We start from the raw sequence: 18,907 nt of genomic DNA, 5'->3' as shown, positions 1-18,907 counted from the left end.
CTTTAACCCCTTTTGTTGCCCCAACACTTTAAACCCCTTTTGTTGCCCCGTCTTGCCTCCAGCCATCTTTAGCACCGTTCTTGTCCCTGAACCCATTTTCTTGCCCATTTAGCCCTTTTTGTTGCCCCAAAGTTGCTGAAACAGGCTCCTCCCCCATTTCACATGGCCATTTCCCTGGCTCGGCTTCAATTTGACCCTAAGAGCCACGCCAGACCCCCAGGCTCAGCCCTGGCTCGGCCCTTCCCATGAATTCCCCAGCTCTCCCAGTGACATTAGGAATAAGGTTTGAATGATATCCTATGCACAAGGAATTTTGGGACAAAGACTAAGCTCTCTACGGAAACATGACCAGAATCCACAGTTTCTCCAAGATGAAAACCATATGCATACAGAACCCACAACTTTACAACTCCAACAATATGCCATGATAGGGCAAACAAGCTACTTCACCGCCGGAAGGGTGTTTGGAAGCAAAGCTTTGGAATGGGACATTCCACTACACAAGGAATATAATCTGGTGGACTGGTACAGATAGGCAATGTACAGAAAACCACGGACAACGCAACATGAAGGACTGCCCACCTCGTTCCCCCTAAATTGCCCTAGGACTTCTCATAATGTAGGTGTTACTGGTTTAATTGAAATACACAACACTCCACACTACATAGAGCCGTTTACGTATCGCTGAGGTATACAGATTCGAGGACAAAAAAGGAAACGGAAAACTAAATGTATTTTCCCCAAGTAAAAAAAAAATGGAATTGTCTGTGCAATATCTGAAAGATTGTACCATTCAGCATTGGCTCGCTTCCCTGGCAACTATTTCTTGCCTCCTCCGTTCTGTGAATTCTGCACCAGGGTGCTACGGGCTTTTAGATCCACTTTGCCACCTCCTTAATAGTTTGTAAAGAATGTCCTTTCATTTTTGTTTTAGCGTGGCTGCGATGGGCCCAACTACATTAGCTTCAGTGCCCACTTGTTAGAGAAGCCTGGCCACGCCTCTACCTCTGGCACTAAGCAGATAACATGTTGTGGGTGTGTCCACGATACAGTACTGGCATAGGCCCTTGTGAGGAGTCAAAGGGCAGAGATAATAGGAAGGAAGAGAGAGAGAGAGAGACTGGTATCAGTGGCTACACAGAAGGAGAGCAAGAGTCCTTGTGCACCCTCTTGTTTGTCAAGGAAGATCCCACAGGTCAGTCAATAATTGGCAAATGTTTTCTCTTGCTGCTTTACTTTTACCCCTACTGATCAGAAATATTAAATGTTTTTAGCCAGTCAATGTCTGCTATGTAAAGCATTCTCCCACTGGTTGCTTCAAACATGGGACCCTGTGTTTATTAGCATGTATGAGTGATGATGTTTAGCGGTGCTATTGCCTGCAGGGGGATATTGCCTTCTGTTAGTCATTTTCGGCAGGTGGCACGGTGAAGATGGAATTAGAGCAAAACATCTGCACGATCTTATGGTAATTGGAGATATTTTCAAGGATTCCCGATTCTAATAGCCATAGCAGCGCGTGAATACTGATTGACCAGTTACGGGTCTGCAGAAGGTTGAAGAAAGCCCCTGATGTAGGCTTGGTCTGAGTGCTGATGATGGGGCTACAATGATCCGTGAAAATGGGTTAAGTGGGTTCCCTACTACCACCATGTTTAATTAGTATAGAGTGCTCAAGACGTTGTGTAGGAAAACACCCACAACATCTGACAAGGAGGTGTGGTTAGTATTAAACAATCCGTTTGGGCAACTAGATATAACGTACCTTATTCTAGAAGTACCCATGCCTGGGAGATCACCCAGTCCAATGGGCTGCATTTCTCAACCTGTAGAAACAAATGTGTTTAAATGACTCGCAAAATAGGACTATTGAGTGTTTGCAAAAGTGGGACGAACCTGGTGCACATTACAGAAACCTTGCAAGTGCAAGTAGCACTACTGCAGAACATATATTATTTAAATGTATGTCTGCATCAGGGCCAAGGACTCGAAGTAGTACAGACATTCCCCTGGATATACAAATGCCTTGAATAATCAGTTGTTTGCACTAGGACAATGTTTGCCCTAATGGTAATTGCACACCTGTTCCACATTTCTGTAATACCGTCATGTCTTAAAATGGCTGTACATCCTCCCACCCCCCCTGCTTAAGACACAGGGTAATGGCGATCGATTTGAAGGAACCAGAAATAATGCTCTGGGTCCTAAGAGAATAGAAGAAAACAATTTGAAACTTGTCCACAAGTTGTGGACATTCTCTGTGCTTAATCGTTTTTAAAATGCAAGTTTTCTTTGAATCTGCTCTGCACTTTGTTGTCAGTTAATAGATAAAGGAAGAGTAGAATGTACTTTATTGGGGCTAATATTTCATCATGGGGCAGAAAGGAAATTGGACTGCGAGTAAAAAAGAGCATTGACTTCATGTGTTGACCTGGTTTGTGTACTTTCCGCACTCTGTGAGAATCCATTTGAGTGAATGTCAGGCTTGTTTAGGTCTGTATGCAGTGGCAGGAGCAGTGGGGGACAGCTACCCCTGCCCCCCCTGATGCCCAGTGCACACCCCAGCGTCCTACTGGTGTCCTATTAGCTGCCCCCAAGCACCAAAAGTTGCCTCAGTTACTGTCTGCATGGATTTAGGGTTGCATAATCATGTGTATGCATTTAGGCACATTTCACTTAATGAGATACATTACTTGTTCATCCAATACAAAGGATTGGCACATGAGTGCACAGGTTTGCTTGTGGCTCAATTCCAAGTTTGGTAATCAAAGTTTCCACTGGATCTTGTGAGCCCTGCTAGCAGCCAATAATGGTGTCGGAAAGGGATACTGTTTGGTGGGCCAATAAGAGTCACCGAATCAACGGGCAGAATTTTGAATGCTCTGCAGAGTTGGGCCAAATTGATTTCACTTTCTCTTTGTGGGCTTCAGTAGTCTGAAGAAGCAGGAGGTTACAGAGCAATACCACAGCTGCTCTTTTAGAGAATTTGAGAAAGATTATGGAGTTATTTTGTGATCTCTCTTGACAGTGCATTACTTCTCAGTAATTTGGTGCCTACTGGCTCAATTCTGTCTATTCATGAATATTAGCACACTTTTGTTGTCTTTTCTTTATACTTTGACTTTCCTTCAATCCAAAAGGTTTTCCCTGTTCTTTCCTCAGTTCATTTTCCTCTTTGTGTCACCCCCAAAAAGTGTAAAAAGCATTAAAAAAGCCCTTTCCACTTTGCAGTGAAGTCATTTGGGGATCACCAGGGGTCTCAACTGCGACCCCTGTTGTTTCCCTTGCTACCCTTGTGGTCTCCTTTGCTACCCCTAAACAAATATTTTTTTTTTAAAAAGTGTATATATATTTTTTTTTTTTACAAACAGAAGCTCCTGGGGTGTGTCCAGCACCATGTGGCTCTTTGTTTCTGGAGTGATTGGCTTTCTCCAGGCTGCTTAAAAAAACAAGGAGTTCCGCAAACGTAACAGTGACCCTGAATAAGAAAGAAAAGGAATAGTAAATCATTTGTCTTTCTGGAATACTATACAATAATTGCTAGACCCATTAAAGGTTTATTTTAGGCACACTTCAGGGGTTGAATTACTGATTATAAGCCTCATCACTAGTTGGGCGGTAACACCGGCGGTATTACTGCCGGCGGTATTAGCCCTAATGCCAAAAAAACCCCGGCGCTATTCGCGCTGGATCACGGGTTTGGCGGTAATGGAATTCCCCATTCCCCACTGAGCCCATTCGGGAATGCCCCATTCCCCCTTTGGGCTCAATGGGGAATTTTCACGCTCTTACTGCCGGCAGATTTCCCGGTAATAGCGCGACCGCCGGATTCAAGGGTTACCACCAAACTCGTGATGAGTAATCAAAGTTTCCACTGGATCTTGTGAGCCCTGCTAGCAGCCAATAATGGTGTCAGAAAGGGATACTGTTTGGTGGGCCAATAAGAGTCACCGAATCAACGGGCAGAATTCTGAATGCTCTGCAGAGTTGGGCCAAATTGACTTTCACTTTCTCTTTGTGGGCTTTAGTAGTCTGAAGAAGCAGGAGGTTACAGAGCTATACCACAGCTGCTGTTTTAGAGAATTTGAGAAAGATTATGGAGTCATTTTGTGATCTCTCTGGACAGTGCATTACTTTTGAGTTATTTGGTGCCTACCGGTTCAATTCTGTCTATTCATGTTTATTAGCACACTTTTGTTGTCCTTTCTTTATACTTTTACTTTCCTTCAATCCAAAAGGTTTTCCCTGTTCTTTCCTCAGTTCATTTTCCTCTTTGTGTCACCCCAAAAAGTGTAAAGCGCGTTAAAAAAGCCCCTTCCACTTTGCAGTGAAGTCATTTGGGGATCACCAGGGGTCTCAACTGCGACCCTTGTTGTCTCCCTTGCTACCCCTGTGGTCTCCTTTGCTACCCCTAAACAAATCTTTTTTTAAAAAGTATATATATATTTTTTACAAACAGAAGCTCCTGGGGTGTGGCCAGCACCATGTGGCTCTTTGTTTCTGGAGTGACTGGGTTTCTCCAGGCCGCTTAAAAAAACAAGGAGTTCCACAAATGTAACAGTGACCCTAAATAAGAAAGAATAGGAATAGTTAATAATTTGTCTTTCTGGAATTCCATAAAATAATGGCTAGACTCATTAAGGGTTTATTTTAGGCACACCGCCTGTTCTTAAACACCTCAAATTCACAATGCAGACAAAAACCTCCAAAAAAGCATTTGGAGTAGAATAACGAAACAATGTGTTGTAACCTCCCTGCAGTATGTGTTCACCGTTCTCCTATCTGTGTAAGCAATGTGATACTAAGGATGTAAGCAGAACTGCCTGCGGGCTACATGTAACTAGTACCAAGCGCCCGGATGCGTGAGGATTTTTGCATGCTATATAAATGTAAATAAATAAATAAGCAGCCATTTCGGACTATGTATTTTGCTTTTCAGAGGGTGCATTTATAGCCTATTTTTTTTTCTGCCGTTGTCTCTGTTACGATCATCACAAGACGTTCCATCTCAGTGTCCACGGTCACTGGAAAAAAATCCTTGCGCCTAAAAGCTGTGTACAGTGTAGACATTTTTGACCCTAGCACATAAAGTGGCCCTTGATTTAATTGTTCCACAATAAATGCTTTGTTGCAATGTGTCTATCTTGCCTATCTCCATGCCATGCTGTTCACGATCCTTTGTATGCATGAGGTAACGAGTGCCCTGAGTACGGGATGCCATGTGAGTGTGCTGCTTTCCCTGTGCTACTCTGAATTCTTTTATACACAGTTATGAACCCTCCCAATGGTATGTATTTTGCCAACCTATGAAGCCTAAAAAGTAGACCCACACAAGCTTGACACGTGGCCAAATGTGCACCAGACCTGCAGATGAACTGGCCTGCTGTTCAGTTACCAGTTTAAAGGTATCCACTACAGAGAGTCATTTGCTTTCTGACTTTGAGAACATTGAGGCAGTGGGTTGAGCGATCAATGGTGTGATGTTTGTGTGATTTACAGGTTGCAGGTTCGAATCCTAGCAATGCCAACTCAGCCTTTCATCCTTCTGAGGTTAATACATGAGTACCAACACAGGTTGGGTGATAGTGTATGTACATTTGTTCTATATAAAGTGCTTATGTGTAAGTGTTATACAATAACACATCATCATTTGACCTTGGACGTCTGCTTACATTCACAGTCATTTGGTCATTTGGGCCTATACACACTGATATTAACAATACATATGGTGAGCCATTCTTGTATGAAATGTATATCACATTACAGTGATGTAGTAACCATATTTTTCGTAGTGTACTTAGGAACAATGCTATGTGATGCCAGTTCCTGTTTGTCAAGGGGTGAAAGGTCGTGTGCCATCCCATCCGTAATGTCACTTCGGGGTGGGGTTAACATCATTTCATGTCAGAGATGAAGGGTCGTGTGATGTAACTTCCGCTATCCCTGGCCTTTTGGTGAAATGAGGTCCGTGCCCCTTTGCATTCCTATTTGAACGTATCCTGCAAAGCCATGCGTGACTTCTTTCATCTGTTTCAGTTACTTTGCCATTAACCTCAAACCCCTTTTGTATTCCGGCCACTTTGCAAAATATAAAACACAAACACCTGCCCATTGGTAAAGCAGAGAATCCTTCCTGTTTTAGTCATCTTCATTTATGGTCTGAGAATATTTTGGGAATATTTTTCGCTGCCCGGCCTAGTTAGTCACTTGTTTTTATTGTGTTTGTGTGTTAATCCTTCCCACGAATAATGGAAAGGAAATGATGAAGTGGGGCAGGGATTTGGAGGAGGAAGGGGAGGTTGATTTATCTTGGGATGAGTATACTGATTTTGAGGTGAAAGTCTAGGAGTGGAATGGTGTTACTCATGTGGAGAGCAGGTGTTTCCTGAGATGGAAGAATTATAGGTGGATGGTTTATGTATAGGGGAAGAGTCACGCCTGATGGAGGATGCTTGCAGTCTCTTGCAGAAGGGATGTAACCAGTTAGTTCGGGATGGACAGCCCCTTTTAGGGTCAGACCAACCCCGATTTGCATATTGGGGGGCTGCCTCCAAACTCGGGTCCGGGTCCATGTTCCCTGAATGGGGAAATACCGGGCCATTCCGACCTTGGAGGGTCTGGTATTTCCCCATTCAGGGAACACAGACCTGGACCATCCCCTTTCCCATTTGAGCCCCTTAATGACGGGCCCATTGTTAGCATGCTGGGCCACTCGCGGGATCCGCTATGGACGTCTGGCAAAACCAGATGTCCAGAGCGGGTACCGCGAGCAGAGCTCGTAATAGGGCGGTATGGGGTTAACGGCTACGGCACCTTTACCTGCACCGGTAACCCCTTACCGCCCACCTCGTAATGAGGCCCATTGTCTTTCCCATTGTCTAATGGCTTGGCAGGCGAAGAACAATGGTATGGAGGGTTGCCCAGTGTTAGGTAAGAATTGTTGCAGTCACACTGTGTGAGACTACACAAGTCCCATCTGAAAAGGGGTACATTTGAGCTGTAGAGCTGTACAATTGAATTCCGTAAATACAAGTAGTCAAGTAATACTTACACTCAAGGGATCAGTTATAAATAGTTATTTATTTATTTAACGTCAGTTTAAATGAGCATACTTTAAAAAAGTAAAAGATTGTAACAATACGGATAAACTTTGAAATTACTTTTCAGAATCAAACAAGCCAGTGGATAATCTTTGGATATGCTTCATACACTTCTCCTACACCCGAAGGTGACTTAATCACAAGGATAGTGTTTGCATTTATGTATTACACTAGCATACTTTGCAGATTCAGACTTGCAGAAAGGAAAAGTTAAGGCAGCGGTATTCAAACTGTGGGTCACGACCCCCTGGGGGGCCGCAGCATCATGTCCAGGGGCTCGCAAACCCAGTCTGAATTAAAAAAGAAAAAAAAAACCTTTTTCTTTAATGCAATTTTTGGGGGGAGTATAGAATCTAGACTGGAGTCGAGATTCTAGACAAAAAAATCTGGTCAAGATTCTAGACAGAAATAAATTGAGTGCAATGATAGCCGTATGCAGGCAAATGGTACCATTACACACAATATTCATTGCATGCTGAAGACCAGATTTAGTATATAGTCTAATGGCCACAACATACAGTAGTGTAGCTCTCTACACTATTCACCATTGGATCTTGCATGTTCTGTTAAATCATGACAGTAGTTAAGTGTGTTATTTAAAATGCAGACGATTTTTTGAGCACCATAAACATAGGGTGTTTGCTGAGCAAGCTAAACGATTTGTATCCATAATAGGCCTTGTACCAGACATGACACCATCACTGCAATGCTCGATGGTGACACCAACTACATGACTACAATCAATTCACCTCACACAGGACCTCATCATTGCAAAATTGAAAGGTGACAATGGATGCAAGACTAAAACAAGTCCACCTCAATTCAGGCAAGGACATAAGTAAAAGTGCCCACAGATACCTTAGCCGGAACATGACAAGAACAATAAAACACTCAATTGCGACCATCACTGTGGTATTGAAACAAGCCTACATCACACAGGAATAGACAACAGCACTGCATTAATAAGGTGACTCACACCACAGGATTAAAACAAACACCTCAACCAGGACAAACCACCTGTATTAAAATATTGAAATGCGTCCGTCAGTGCACAAATGACACAAGCACACCTCACATAGGACACCACCACTGGAATACGGAAGGGTAATCCTCAGTAGGACTGACACAAGTGCAACCTATGTGTAACAACTACTGCAAGGTGACCAGTGCAATATTACTAAAACAAGTACCATCAAATGAGAGAGGAATTCCACTGCTGCAATAGATAATAGTGATGATGGCTCTGGGTATGGTGTGAAAAAAACACCTCACTCAGGACAGGGCACCATCACTAAAATACTGAACTATGTCTGTCATTGCAAGAGTGAGACAAGTGTGCTTGACACAGGGAACACATTTGTATTAGCCCTACAGTGAAGGAAGTCTTTCGTTATGAAGTAGTAGCGATTTGTCTAATGCTAGGTGCTTGATAGTACAACAGTGAGTGTGCAGATACTGAAAGAGTACCTACATTGCAGGTCCAAAACAAGTGAGCCTAAATAAGGAAACATCCACTGTGACACCTACAAAGAGATATGTACACATGTTGCTTCTTCTTTCCTTCTACTGCCTCACATGATGACCCTTGTTCTAGAAAGACTTGTTAATAATCTGTGCAGTTTGGGGATGGGAGTTAAGAGTGGTAAACAGGGTCAATAAAAAAGTCTGCTCTAAAATGCAGTGTTTTAACCGATTGTTTAAAATAAAATCCCAGGGGAAGAACCCCCGAACACCCCTTGACTGGTTTGGGCTCCCTCACTATGCTCGGTGGAATTCAGATTCAAGAGTGGTGCCCTGGTCACATCACTACTAGGCACCTGGGGTTTGAAAGAGATAAGGGGGGAGCCGTTTTTAGAACATTCCATGATTTTGGATAGGAGGAACAGAGGTGATGCTAATACATTTAGTACAAGGTCGGGGGTGCAGCTTGTGTGTGCCACTGCGTCTTGTATAATGCCTATGGTCTTATCAAATCAGAGTTGGCCTCTCCAGTCTTACTTTGAACATATCTGAATCGGAGGGGTGCATATAACGTTACAGTCACAATTTATTTGTGTATCAATATACTTATCAGCCAATCCTGTACCTGGATTTAATAGTGATGATGTAGTGCGTCATGTGAATAGGGGAATGGGTTTAGATAAGGAGTCGCCAATCAGTCCATGGAATATAGGGGGGTATTAGCATGTTCTATTGGTGGCAGCCAATGAGGGTGGTGGGATAAAATTGTTTTTCTACCCTTTCCATCTGTATTTATCCATATATATTTTTGGGCCTTTTTTTCTGTATTTATCCACATTTATTTTTGGTCGTATAAAAAGATAATTGGAAACCAGTATTGTTCTGCATTTACTGTCTTAAAAAATGCATTTCTTAAAGCACATATGCAGCCATATAGGAAAGAAATGCTAGCTCCATATTTTCCATAACAACAAACGGTTGCGCCTGTAACTGCTGCTGCCTTAAGATAAATGCTGTCAGCAATTTAAAGAACTTTGATGCTATTTTTATGCAACGTTTACACTCTCCATGCTGCCAATCTGCAATGCAATTGACCTACAATCTATGAGTGACATAATAGAGAACCAGATAGAAAGCAGATTGAATTCAGTCTGTATTTATGTGTAAACATCAGTAAAAACGTAAAACTGGAAGCCTAACCTATAACCAAGTATGCTAATTTGCAGTTTTCCATTATATAACCTGTAACTTCTTAGGGCATGAGGAGCTCTGTGTTTGTTCGGTTATATGGGACCGTCTGACACCTTTTTGCTTGTAATAAACCTAGTTTTCCCTTGCAAACTGGTGCAGTGATCATGTAATCTCTTATTTTTATTAGAAAGGTTTTGGGTCACGTTTCTCTTTACAATTTTTTCTCATAAATGTATATAGACATTTTGTAAGCAGGTCACAAAATTAAAAGGCATTGTGCAGTATTGACTCCAACATCCTTACACACATGAATACCACCAATTAACACGTGCTAGGAATAGTCTTTAGATTTGGCTATTAATAACATATATTTGCTTGCACTCATTTTATATCTATGGTCTGATTAAAGGCCATGAGGGCACTGGATTTTAAAACTCTGATCACCAGAATGCATTCATACCTCAGCAGTATACACTGTGAGTCTGATTCATGGAAAAGTGTGCATTAATCCCGCAAAGGCCGAGCGCTTAAAACGACACTGCGCAAGCCTACACGCAGGATAAAAAATGCGCACCCCCCATATTCATGTCATTTTCTGTGCAAAGTAACTCTACATGAAAGTCACGGCCGGAACACCCCTGACACGCCCCCAAACAAAGCAAAAACAGCCAGAACAGTTTCCTTTGCGTGCTCCCCCGGGCGTGAATGCACGCACCCTTCCGACAGTGCATGGGTTCCCCCACAAGCAGGCCTGCATCTCGGGGACTCTGCACGGTGTCCACGTAACTGTAATCAGCACCCAGACGACATGCGCATGATTTGTCATTACTCAGGTAAAAGTCAGAAAATCTGTGTGCAAACCCCCATAAACCATTCCTGCACCACACTGCACTTCATACGCGCACCCCTAAGTTCGATCGGAACCCCGACTGCATACACACACCCCTGAATCTGCACTGGGATTCCTATTATGCCTGTCTTCTGGTGGCAGAGAGATCCAAGGATTTGCGTGGGCCTTTTGCAGGCGAGAGGTTGCGCGGTCACATCCGTGAATGTGCTTTTTCATGAGCATTTGAGGGCCTGCGATGGACTGCCTGCAGCACATCCCCCGTAACGCCAACCTTTTCCCCTACTCTGCCCTATGCGCAGGCCTCACACACGGTCTGCGTGGTGTCTGGCGCAAGGCACTTGACTGCTCGCGGAGACGTGCCGAGTATGCGTAAAGTCCCTGCATATTACAAAAAAGTACCGCACAGTCGATTCCATGAATCAACAAACCATGTTTTTGCACACAGAATGGTGTGGAAACCCCCCATTTTCCACGAAAATAATTCCATCAATCGGGCCCTGTATCTTCACAGCCAATTTGCAGACTAATCACAATTCATCCATTACTAGATTCGCGTTTGGAAGGAGTTTACACAATGTTAAGTGCCACTAAAATTGCTCACCTGCACATTCTTGGACTGTGTGGACCTGCTGGTGGACCTGATCCAAGGCGAGACGCAAGTAAGTGAAGTTGACACACAGATATCCTCCATGAATCATAGAGACAAGATGCAATGGGCCCATCAGAAAATATAACCGTGTGCAATGGATTACTGATATGGACGGCTTCAGGGAGCAGCTGGTTGACAGCCAGGCACTAATTATGAAGACTTTAAATCTGCCAGAGCCATATGGCTCTCTTTTGCAAAACCTAATTAAAATGGACATCTTCTGTTTGCGAGACATTATCTGGCGGAAGTACATGGCATACTCAGCACATAGGTAATCACATTGAAATCTTAAGGGTTGATGTTTACTATAATTGTATGTAGGCACACCACAATCTTCGTTTGGGTTTTAAATAGCAGCAATAGTTTTTAAAAATGAAACGAATGTTGTTCTTATGCATACTTATGGAGTTGCCGGGAATGTTGACATGTGGAATGTGTTGCTCCTATGTTGAAGCATGTGTAATCTTTGATTGAAGGGCTGTGGGTTTGGCCTTCTGGAATGTGGGTCATCCATCCATCAGAAAACTGCAACTGAACTGCATTGCTTGTCCTACATAGAATCGTTTCTCTGGTAGCTGTAGGGCACGTTCTTTAGTAGGACTGACAGGAAGGAATTTAGCATAGTTTACCATGGTGTTATGCTTCACGAAAGGGGGGTGGGAGGGTGAACATGTGAATTATTGGGTATGAAATAATGTGTACAGTTTTATGGATGTGTGTCACAAACTGCATCACATAAAGCACAGGTCGCTCCGACCTGTTGCAGGCATGTGTATCCATGGCAAGACATGTTTCTCTGATGGTGTACATGCTTACCCTAGACAATCTAATCCGCATCTGTATTTCCACCTTCAGCTTGTTTTCAGATACTCCATGTTACTCCTGAAATGTCAAGACCAGCTTCTTCACTTACAGAACGATCTGGAAAACCTAATCCCACTTTCCCTAAAGGTAAGAATATCCAGCCATTTTTTTTTTTTTAATGAACACTTTTATTATTGTGTTTTAAATAGAGACAACAAAATATGCAACAGTGAATACATGTGATTAACATAAAGAATTTGAAATACAGAAAAAACAGAGAAATGATTATTAAGACACTGCAAATATAAATGACAAAATATGTGATGACCCCCCCAACCAGAGTATTTATATTTTAGCAAGTAATACAGACTAAACAAAAACTATAAAAGTTAAAAAAAAAACAACATTAGTACTCAAATAGTTCTCAGAGGGCTTGATCAATCATACAAGTGAAATATATATTAGACCTATAATTTTAGAATTTCTTTTATTATTATTGACAGTAGAAACAGTATGAGAGAACACATGGGGACATCTGACAAAACCTGGCAGGGTAGGAAAACAAACAAATAATGGGAACAATGAAACATTTAAGCAAGTAGTGAACAAAATAATGTAGGGAATTGGACAGACCCACAATTAGAGGAATATATCCCAAACCAGAAGACTTGCTAGACAAGCCAAGAAAGTTTGAAATGGCATCAGATAACGGTTAATAATGCATGCAAACTTAGTATCATCTATTATCAATAGATTAAGAGGTACTGCAAGGCATTTTTCTAATCTTTGTGTTTTACAAATGCAATTCCACCTAATGTGCAGTGATAGTTTGAATAGTAACTCTCACAAATCGATCACAAAGAGTAGAAAACATGTATCTGCATTAGTGCCATTGACAAGATTACTTAATAAAATGTTTTGGTGGCAATGCAGTAACCAACATGACAATACATCTGAGTCAAATATGACACATCATTTTTGGCATTGTTATTAGAATTCTCTTCAAGTAATGTAGACGCCAACTCAATAGTTTAACTGAGGCTAAGTTAATTTGACATTGATGACATTAGTATCACAAGTTTCTGGACACTATTGTCGAAACCAGCCTCTTGATTTGTCTGAAGCCTCATTGGCAGATTACTGTTTCCAGTGCATCACATTTTCTGGTTGCAGAAGAAACACCACTGTGACGTTTTTACTCAGGGCTTTATGGCGCAGGGTTTTTTTAAGGCCATGTCCCAACTGCACAAATGCCCGTCGAATATCACACTCAAAGATCAAAGCTGAACACACCAATGATGTCTTGCTCATCTCTATACATATAAAAGGAAAATGTGGGGATGTGTGTGTCTGTTCGAAATGTTCAGCATACTTCTCAACATGCTACACACCTGAAATTTGACATGTTTGTAGTTTCCATGGCGTGGACAATGTAAAAAGTATAAAATCACAATGTTTATGATTTTATTTGTTTTAAGCGTTTTTTAAGCCGTCTGCAATGCTTGGATGAAATGTTCAGCTTACTTTCCAACATGCTACAAACCTGACATGTGGCTTGTGGGTAGGTTGCATGGTGGGATAATGTAAAAAGTACAAAATATACATTTTTTAGTTTTTGTTTTTGTAAGCGCTTTGCAATGCTTGGATATGTGTATGTGTCTGTTCGAATTTTTCAGCATACTTCCAAACATGCTACAAACCTGAAATTTGGCATGTGGGTAGGTTCCATTGTGTAGACAATGTACCAAGTATACAATATACCTTTTTCAGATTTAATTTTTTTAAGCACCGCGGTCTGCAATGGTTACCCCTGCCATATGGCTCTTTGCGCCGTAGGTCTGCCGTAGTTCTACGTTCATTGTTCCTAAAGTTCAGCAGTTCATGAAAACTTCTGTATTTCATTGTTCCTAAACTTTTCACACTATCAGCATTCTAGCTGACATTAGCGGCACTCACTCTTGAACTCATGCGGGTGACAGAAAACTGTGTTTTGTGGTGATGATGGTGACAGGAATGGTGCATGTCTAGTCAATAGTGGCTGCTTGGAACATGTGGACCAATGCCATAGCATGTTACCAATATACTGGACAATTTGAGCAGCACTCAGATTTACTTTCGAATTAGACTTCCAGGAGGTGGCAGTGCCCTTTGATTAAGTTCTCATAATAATTTACGTTCTTCCACTTTTGGATGGATTTCTTTTACTACACATTTAACTTCGCTTTGCACTGAATCTCTTGGCACACTATTTAATACTGGCGTGATATCTACTGGGAAACGATTTATGATTGCAATTACTCCTAAGTCAAACTAAGTTTTCAAATCTTATAGACAATTGGCTGGGGCCTTCCTTTTGCCTGCCCATGTACACCTCATATATAGTCCAACAATTGCCTCATTCACATATACATGGGTTGACGATGCAGTCCTGCTGGACACTCTGTATCCAATAGTAGCTTCCTAGACCAACCTACTACAACCAAACCACCTCTCTTGCGGGTACTGCAATGCTGAGTGCCAATAGGCACTGATAAAGGCAGAGGTTGCTCTATATAAGATCTAGTAACAACACAAATGTGTCACCATTCTGCTTCAGAGCTGCCAGAAGCACAGAAACTGCTCACCTGAACATCCATGAAGATCTGCTCTTCAACCTTGACTGTAACATTCCCTCTGTCTTCATCCTACTTGATCTCTCTTCTGCCTTCGACACGGTCAACCATACCATCCTACTCAACTATCTCTGTGATAACCTGGGTATGACTGATCAGGCTCTGGCCTGGCTGACCTCTTTCATCTCTGATCGTCCCTCCAAGGTCCAACTTGGGTCCATCCTATCTTCTATCTCCCTGTGTTCCCCAGGGGTCTAACCTCTCTCGCTGGCTTTTCAACCATTATCTGGAAACTCTCGTCCCACTGCATTGCCTTTTTCTGCTCAAATTTCCAGTGCTACACTGATGACACTCAACTCATTTTCAGGCTGCACTCGGCCACCTCCTCTTCTTCTCTCATCTCTGATTGTCTAACTGCCATTCATGATTGGTGTGCCGCAAAAGATCTTTGTCTAAATGCCAGCAAAACAGAGATCCTCCTCATCTGCACACGTACACCATCCTTTCCCCTCACTATCTGTCCGACCTCCCTTGACCCTCCTCCTACCCCCACCTGTGAGGTTAAGAACCTCAGGGTCATCTTTGACTCAACACTTTCCTTCTCCACCCACACCTCTGATATCTCTAAAAAGTCAAAACTCTTACTGCACCTCCTCAAAGGTACTCTGCCTTTCCTTTCCTTCCCCCAGAAACTCACTGTCTCCCAAGCTCTGGTTCTCTCTAGGTTGGACTATTGTAACAGCCTCTTTCTAAATCTACCTGCCTCTATTCTACGTCCTCTGCAAGTGATCCAGAACAGAACTGCAAGACTTGTGCTGTGCCTCAAGCCCTGGGATCGTATCTCTCCAGCTCTGAAATCTCTCCATTGGCTCCCTCTGCATGCAAGGATTAAATTCATATCCCTCTGCATTGTCCACAAGGCTTTCTGGGGCCTGGGTACAAAATACCTTCAGCTATCTTTCCGCAAATACCTCCCCTCTAGAACTCTTTGCTCCTCTACCTCTAACTCCCTCAGGGTTAGTTGTTTTTCAAAGAAACAAGCGGATGTAAAACTCTGTCTTTGGCTGGGCCACCCTCTGGAACAGCCTCCCTGCCACTCTGAAACATGAGGATAACCATCTCCGGTTCCAAAATCACCTCAAGACCTTCCTCTTAGCTTCTGCCTTCACCCCCCTCTTCCCTGCTGATCAGTATCTCTCGGCACCGTGCACCTGGCCACCCTCTGTCCTCCAGGCCCAGGCTCACCCTACCACCTTTCTGCAATGACTCCAGGCCACCTGCTGCCCTGGGATCTGTATCTGCACCCATAGAATACACCCCTCTTTTTCTTCCTGCACTTATCAGACCTACCCTGTAAGCTGCCTCAAACCCAGCACTTGCCACTTGATGGCTGCACTACCATTGTTTGTTGCGTTTATTATTTATTTATTTATTATTATTTATCTGTTTCTCCTTGCTCCACACTTTCCACTTCCCTGCCCTTCCTTGCACTTTTCACCTCTCCCTCTCCCATGCGCTTGCGCTTTCTCAATGTTACTGGGCCCAGTAAGATCGCTGTTTTGTTCTCCCCTTTTCCCCTCGCTTGCCTTGTCGCATTCTGAAGCACTTGTGTACGAGCGCGCTATAAATAAAATATCAATTCAATTCAATAGTGGGACTCTGTATCAAGTCATGATTTAGTATGTCTATCGGATGCACAGTTTACTTATGGGCACATACATAATTGGTTGCAGCAAGATGTTCCTGTGACAGTCTGTGAATTAGCAACTGAAGTACAGCAAACATTGTGACCATGTTGCAGTGTATATAGTTACTGTTCCTTGAATAACAAAATTTGCATTGATGACATCCACGCAATTCAGTTCAAATAGTTTAGCAAACATTGCTGTTCTTCATTTAAGACATGTTCAATAAACTGAACTGTTATTTATTTATTTTATTAATTGGACATTTGTAAGGTGCTTATACACAAGTGTTTCAAGGCGCCACGAGACAAAGAGGGAGAGGAGAAAACAACAACAATAAATGGTCCTACTAGACCTTGTGACATTCAGACCATGCAAGTGCAGTAACAACAAGTGCAGGGGGAGGGGGCAGCACAGGGTGGACATGCTGGGATAAGGGAAAAGGGGGAGAGGAGAAGTGCAGGAAGGTGGGGGCCCCAGGGGCTGGGCTAGTGCTAAGGGGAGCCCAGGAGGCAAGGGCAAGGGGAAATCAAGGGGTAAGGGTCAGCTAGTGTGAGTACAGGGTGGGCCAGATTAGGCTAATCAGAGAAGGGTGCCCGAGGGCAAGGGCTGGTTAAGGGGTGCTGAGGTAGACTGGACAAGGAGGGCCTGGCCCCTGCAAGGCACATAAGGGACCAACCATCAGTCGCAGCAGCAGGGGGACGCTAGCAAGAGAGGAGGAGAGGGAAGGAGACAAGAAGGTTTTGAGAAGTTTCTGGAACTTAGGGAGATCTGTCTCTAGTCTGAGAGGGGCAGTAAGGCTGTTCCAGAGAGAGGCTCCTGCCAAAGATGATGCAGAGGGTCTTAAATGTGATCCTTGCGGCCACCTGGAGCCAGTGGAGAGATATTAAGGGCATGAGAGATGCAGTGCCTTGGCTTGAAGCCAGGGATAAGTCTTGCAGCCCTATTCTGGATTAGTGGAAGAGGGCGAACAGAGGAAAGAGGAAGATTGAGGAAGAGGCTGTTGCAGTAGTCCAGCCTAGAGAGAACAAGAGCTCTGGAGACATTGAGCTTCTGAGGAAAGGTGAGGAAAGGGGGAATGTCTTTGAGGAGGTAGAGCTGAAAGTTAGACTTCTTGGCAAGGTCCGTGATGTGAGGGGAGAAGGAGAGAGAGGAGTTGAAGGTAACCCCACGTTTTTTTGCCTCACAAGAGGGTGAGGGGAGGGGGGCCAAGGAGGGCAGACATAGTGTGGGAGGGAAGCAGGGAGAAGGAATCCCATTGAGAAGGATCTTGGTCTTGCTGGCATTAAGGCAGGGATCATTAACAGAGCACCATGCCTGAATATCAGTCAGGCAGTCAGATATGAGAGAGGAAGAAGAGAAGGTTGTGGAGGGAAGCTTAAAGGAGATCTGAGTCTCATCAGCATAACACTGGAAGTGAGAAGAGAAGGTGCAGATCAAGTGGGCCAGTGGTGCAAGGTAGATATTGAAAAGGCACAGCGAAAGGTTAGGATAGAGCCCTGAGGGATGCCACAGGTAGAGAGTGAGGTGGCAGAGAGGAAAGGGCCCAATTGCACTTGGGAGGGTAGATTAGAAAGGAAGGAGGTCAGCCATGCCAGTGCCCGGTCCGTGATTCCAATGGTATCACAGGGACAATATATGAGGATCGCATGATTGACTGTGTCAAAGGCAGAGGAAAGATCGAGAAGGATAAGAATGGAGGGAGAGTTGGAATCACAGGTGTTCAGGAGTGCAGTTTCCGTGCCTCTGAATGCTCTGAAGCCAGACTGGTGGTCGTGGAGACAGCCAGAAGATTCAGTGTGGTGGGTCAGTTGGGGGATGACCAACTTCTCAAGGAGCTTGCCCAGGAAAGGTGGCGGTGGGGCGATAGTTAGCTAGGCAGAAAGGGTCAGCAGATTTTTTTTTAGGAGAGGGTGCGCAAGAAGGTGCTTGAGGGGTAGTGGGAAAGGGCCAGTGGCAAATGATTGGTTACAGAAAGAGTGGTTACAGAAGTCAGCCAAAGCAAGGACGAGAGAGGTGATGTTGTCGTTGATACTAAAATCTTTATTTTAAAAATGCATTTATTCAGTCATAGCTTATACCAAAAATATTTATTTAACAAACATTAACATATCATATCCTATTAATATCAAAGAAAAGTGAATTGCATGAGTTTGCAGAAATTATGAACACAGACAGCATTCAATATGCAAACATACTAAGGAAACATTGTACCTTCATGGTAAAAAGCTATCATATCAGAGTCAGATGATAGATTCTGACAAGAATTCTGAACACTGTGGAACCGCGTCCGGCCACATATACAGATCCAAATTTCTTCTGATGGCCTAAACCAGGTTTAATTGCTCAGGTCGGGCCACTACTTAATCAGCACATCCATTAAGGCTTGACCCATCTCAAAAGAGAGGTAATAGTAAAACCATGTTTCAAATGAAAGGTCATTGGAGGCCAAACCAATAAGGGAATGTAAAACAAGCAGCTCAATAAAAGGACCAAGCCTGGGCCAGATTAGAAAAGCAACCACTGGACCAGCACTATACAATGGGCTACAAAAC

The 18,907-nt window shown here is 43.3% G+C and overlaps 1 protein-coding gene across 1 annotated transcript in view; it reads left to right on the top strand.

The window, feature by feature from the left end:
* The first annotated feature begins 1,104 nt into the window (after positions 1-1,104).
* LOC138513764 (glycine N-acyltransferase-like protein 3) overlaps positions 1,105-18,907 on the top strand; it is a 117,478-nt gene continuing 99,675 nt past the window's right edge. Inside the window, exons 1-2 of the mRNA XM_069628852.1 lie at positions 1,105-1,195; positions 12,118-12,202. Coding sequence (XP_069484953.1) covers positions 12,125-12,202 — 78 coding nt within the window. The 5' untranslated portion in view covers positions 1,105-1,195; positions 12,118-12,124. The remainder of the gene's footprint in view (positions 1,196-12,117; positions 12,203-18,907) is intronic.

The sequence above is a fragment of the Ambystoma mexicanum genome, chromosome 12 (genome assembly GCF_040938575.1).
Source record: "Ambystoma mexicanum isolate Mex_15411 chromosome 12, UKY_AmexF1_1, whole genome shotgun sequence".
Classification (NCBI taxonomy): domain Eukaryota; kingdom Metazoa; phylum Chordata; class Amphibia; order Caudata; family Ambystomatidae; genus Ambystoma; species Ambystoma mexicanum.
The sequence above is the reverse complement of the archived record's forward strand: the minus strand, read 5'-3'. Positions and strand labels throughout refer to the sequence as shown.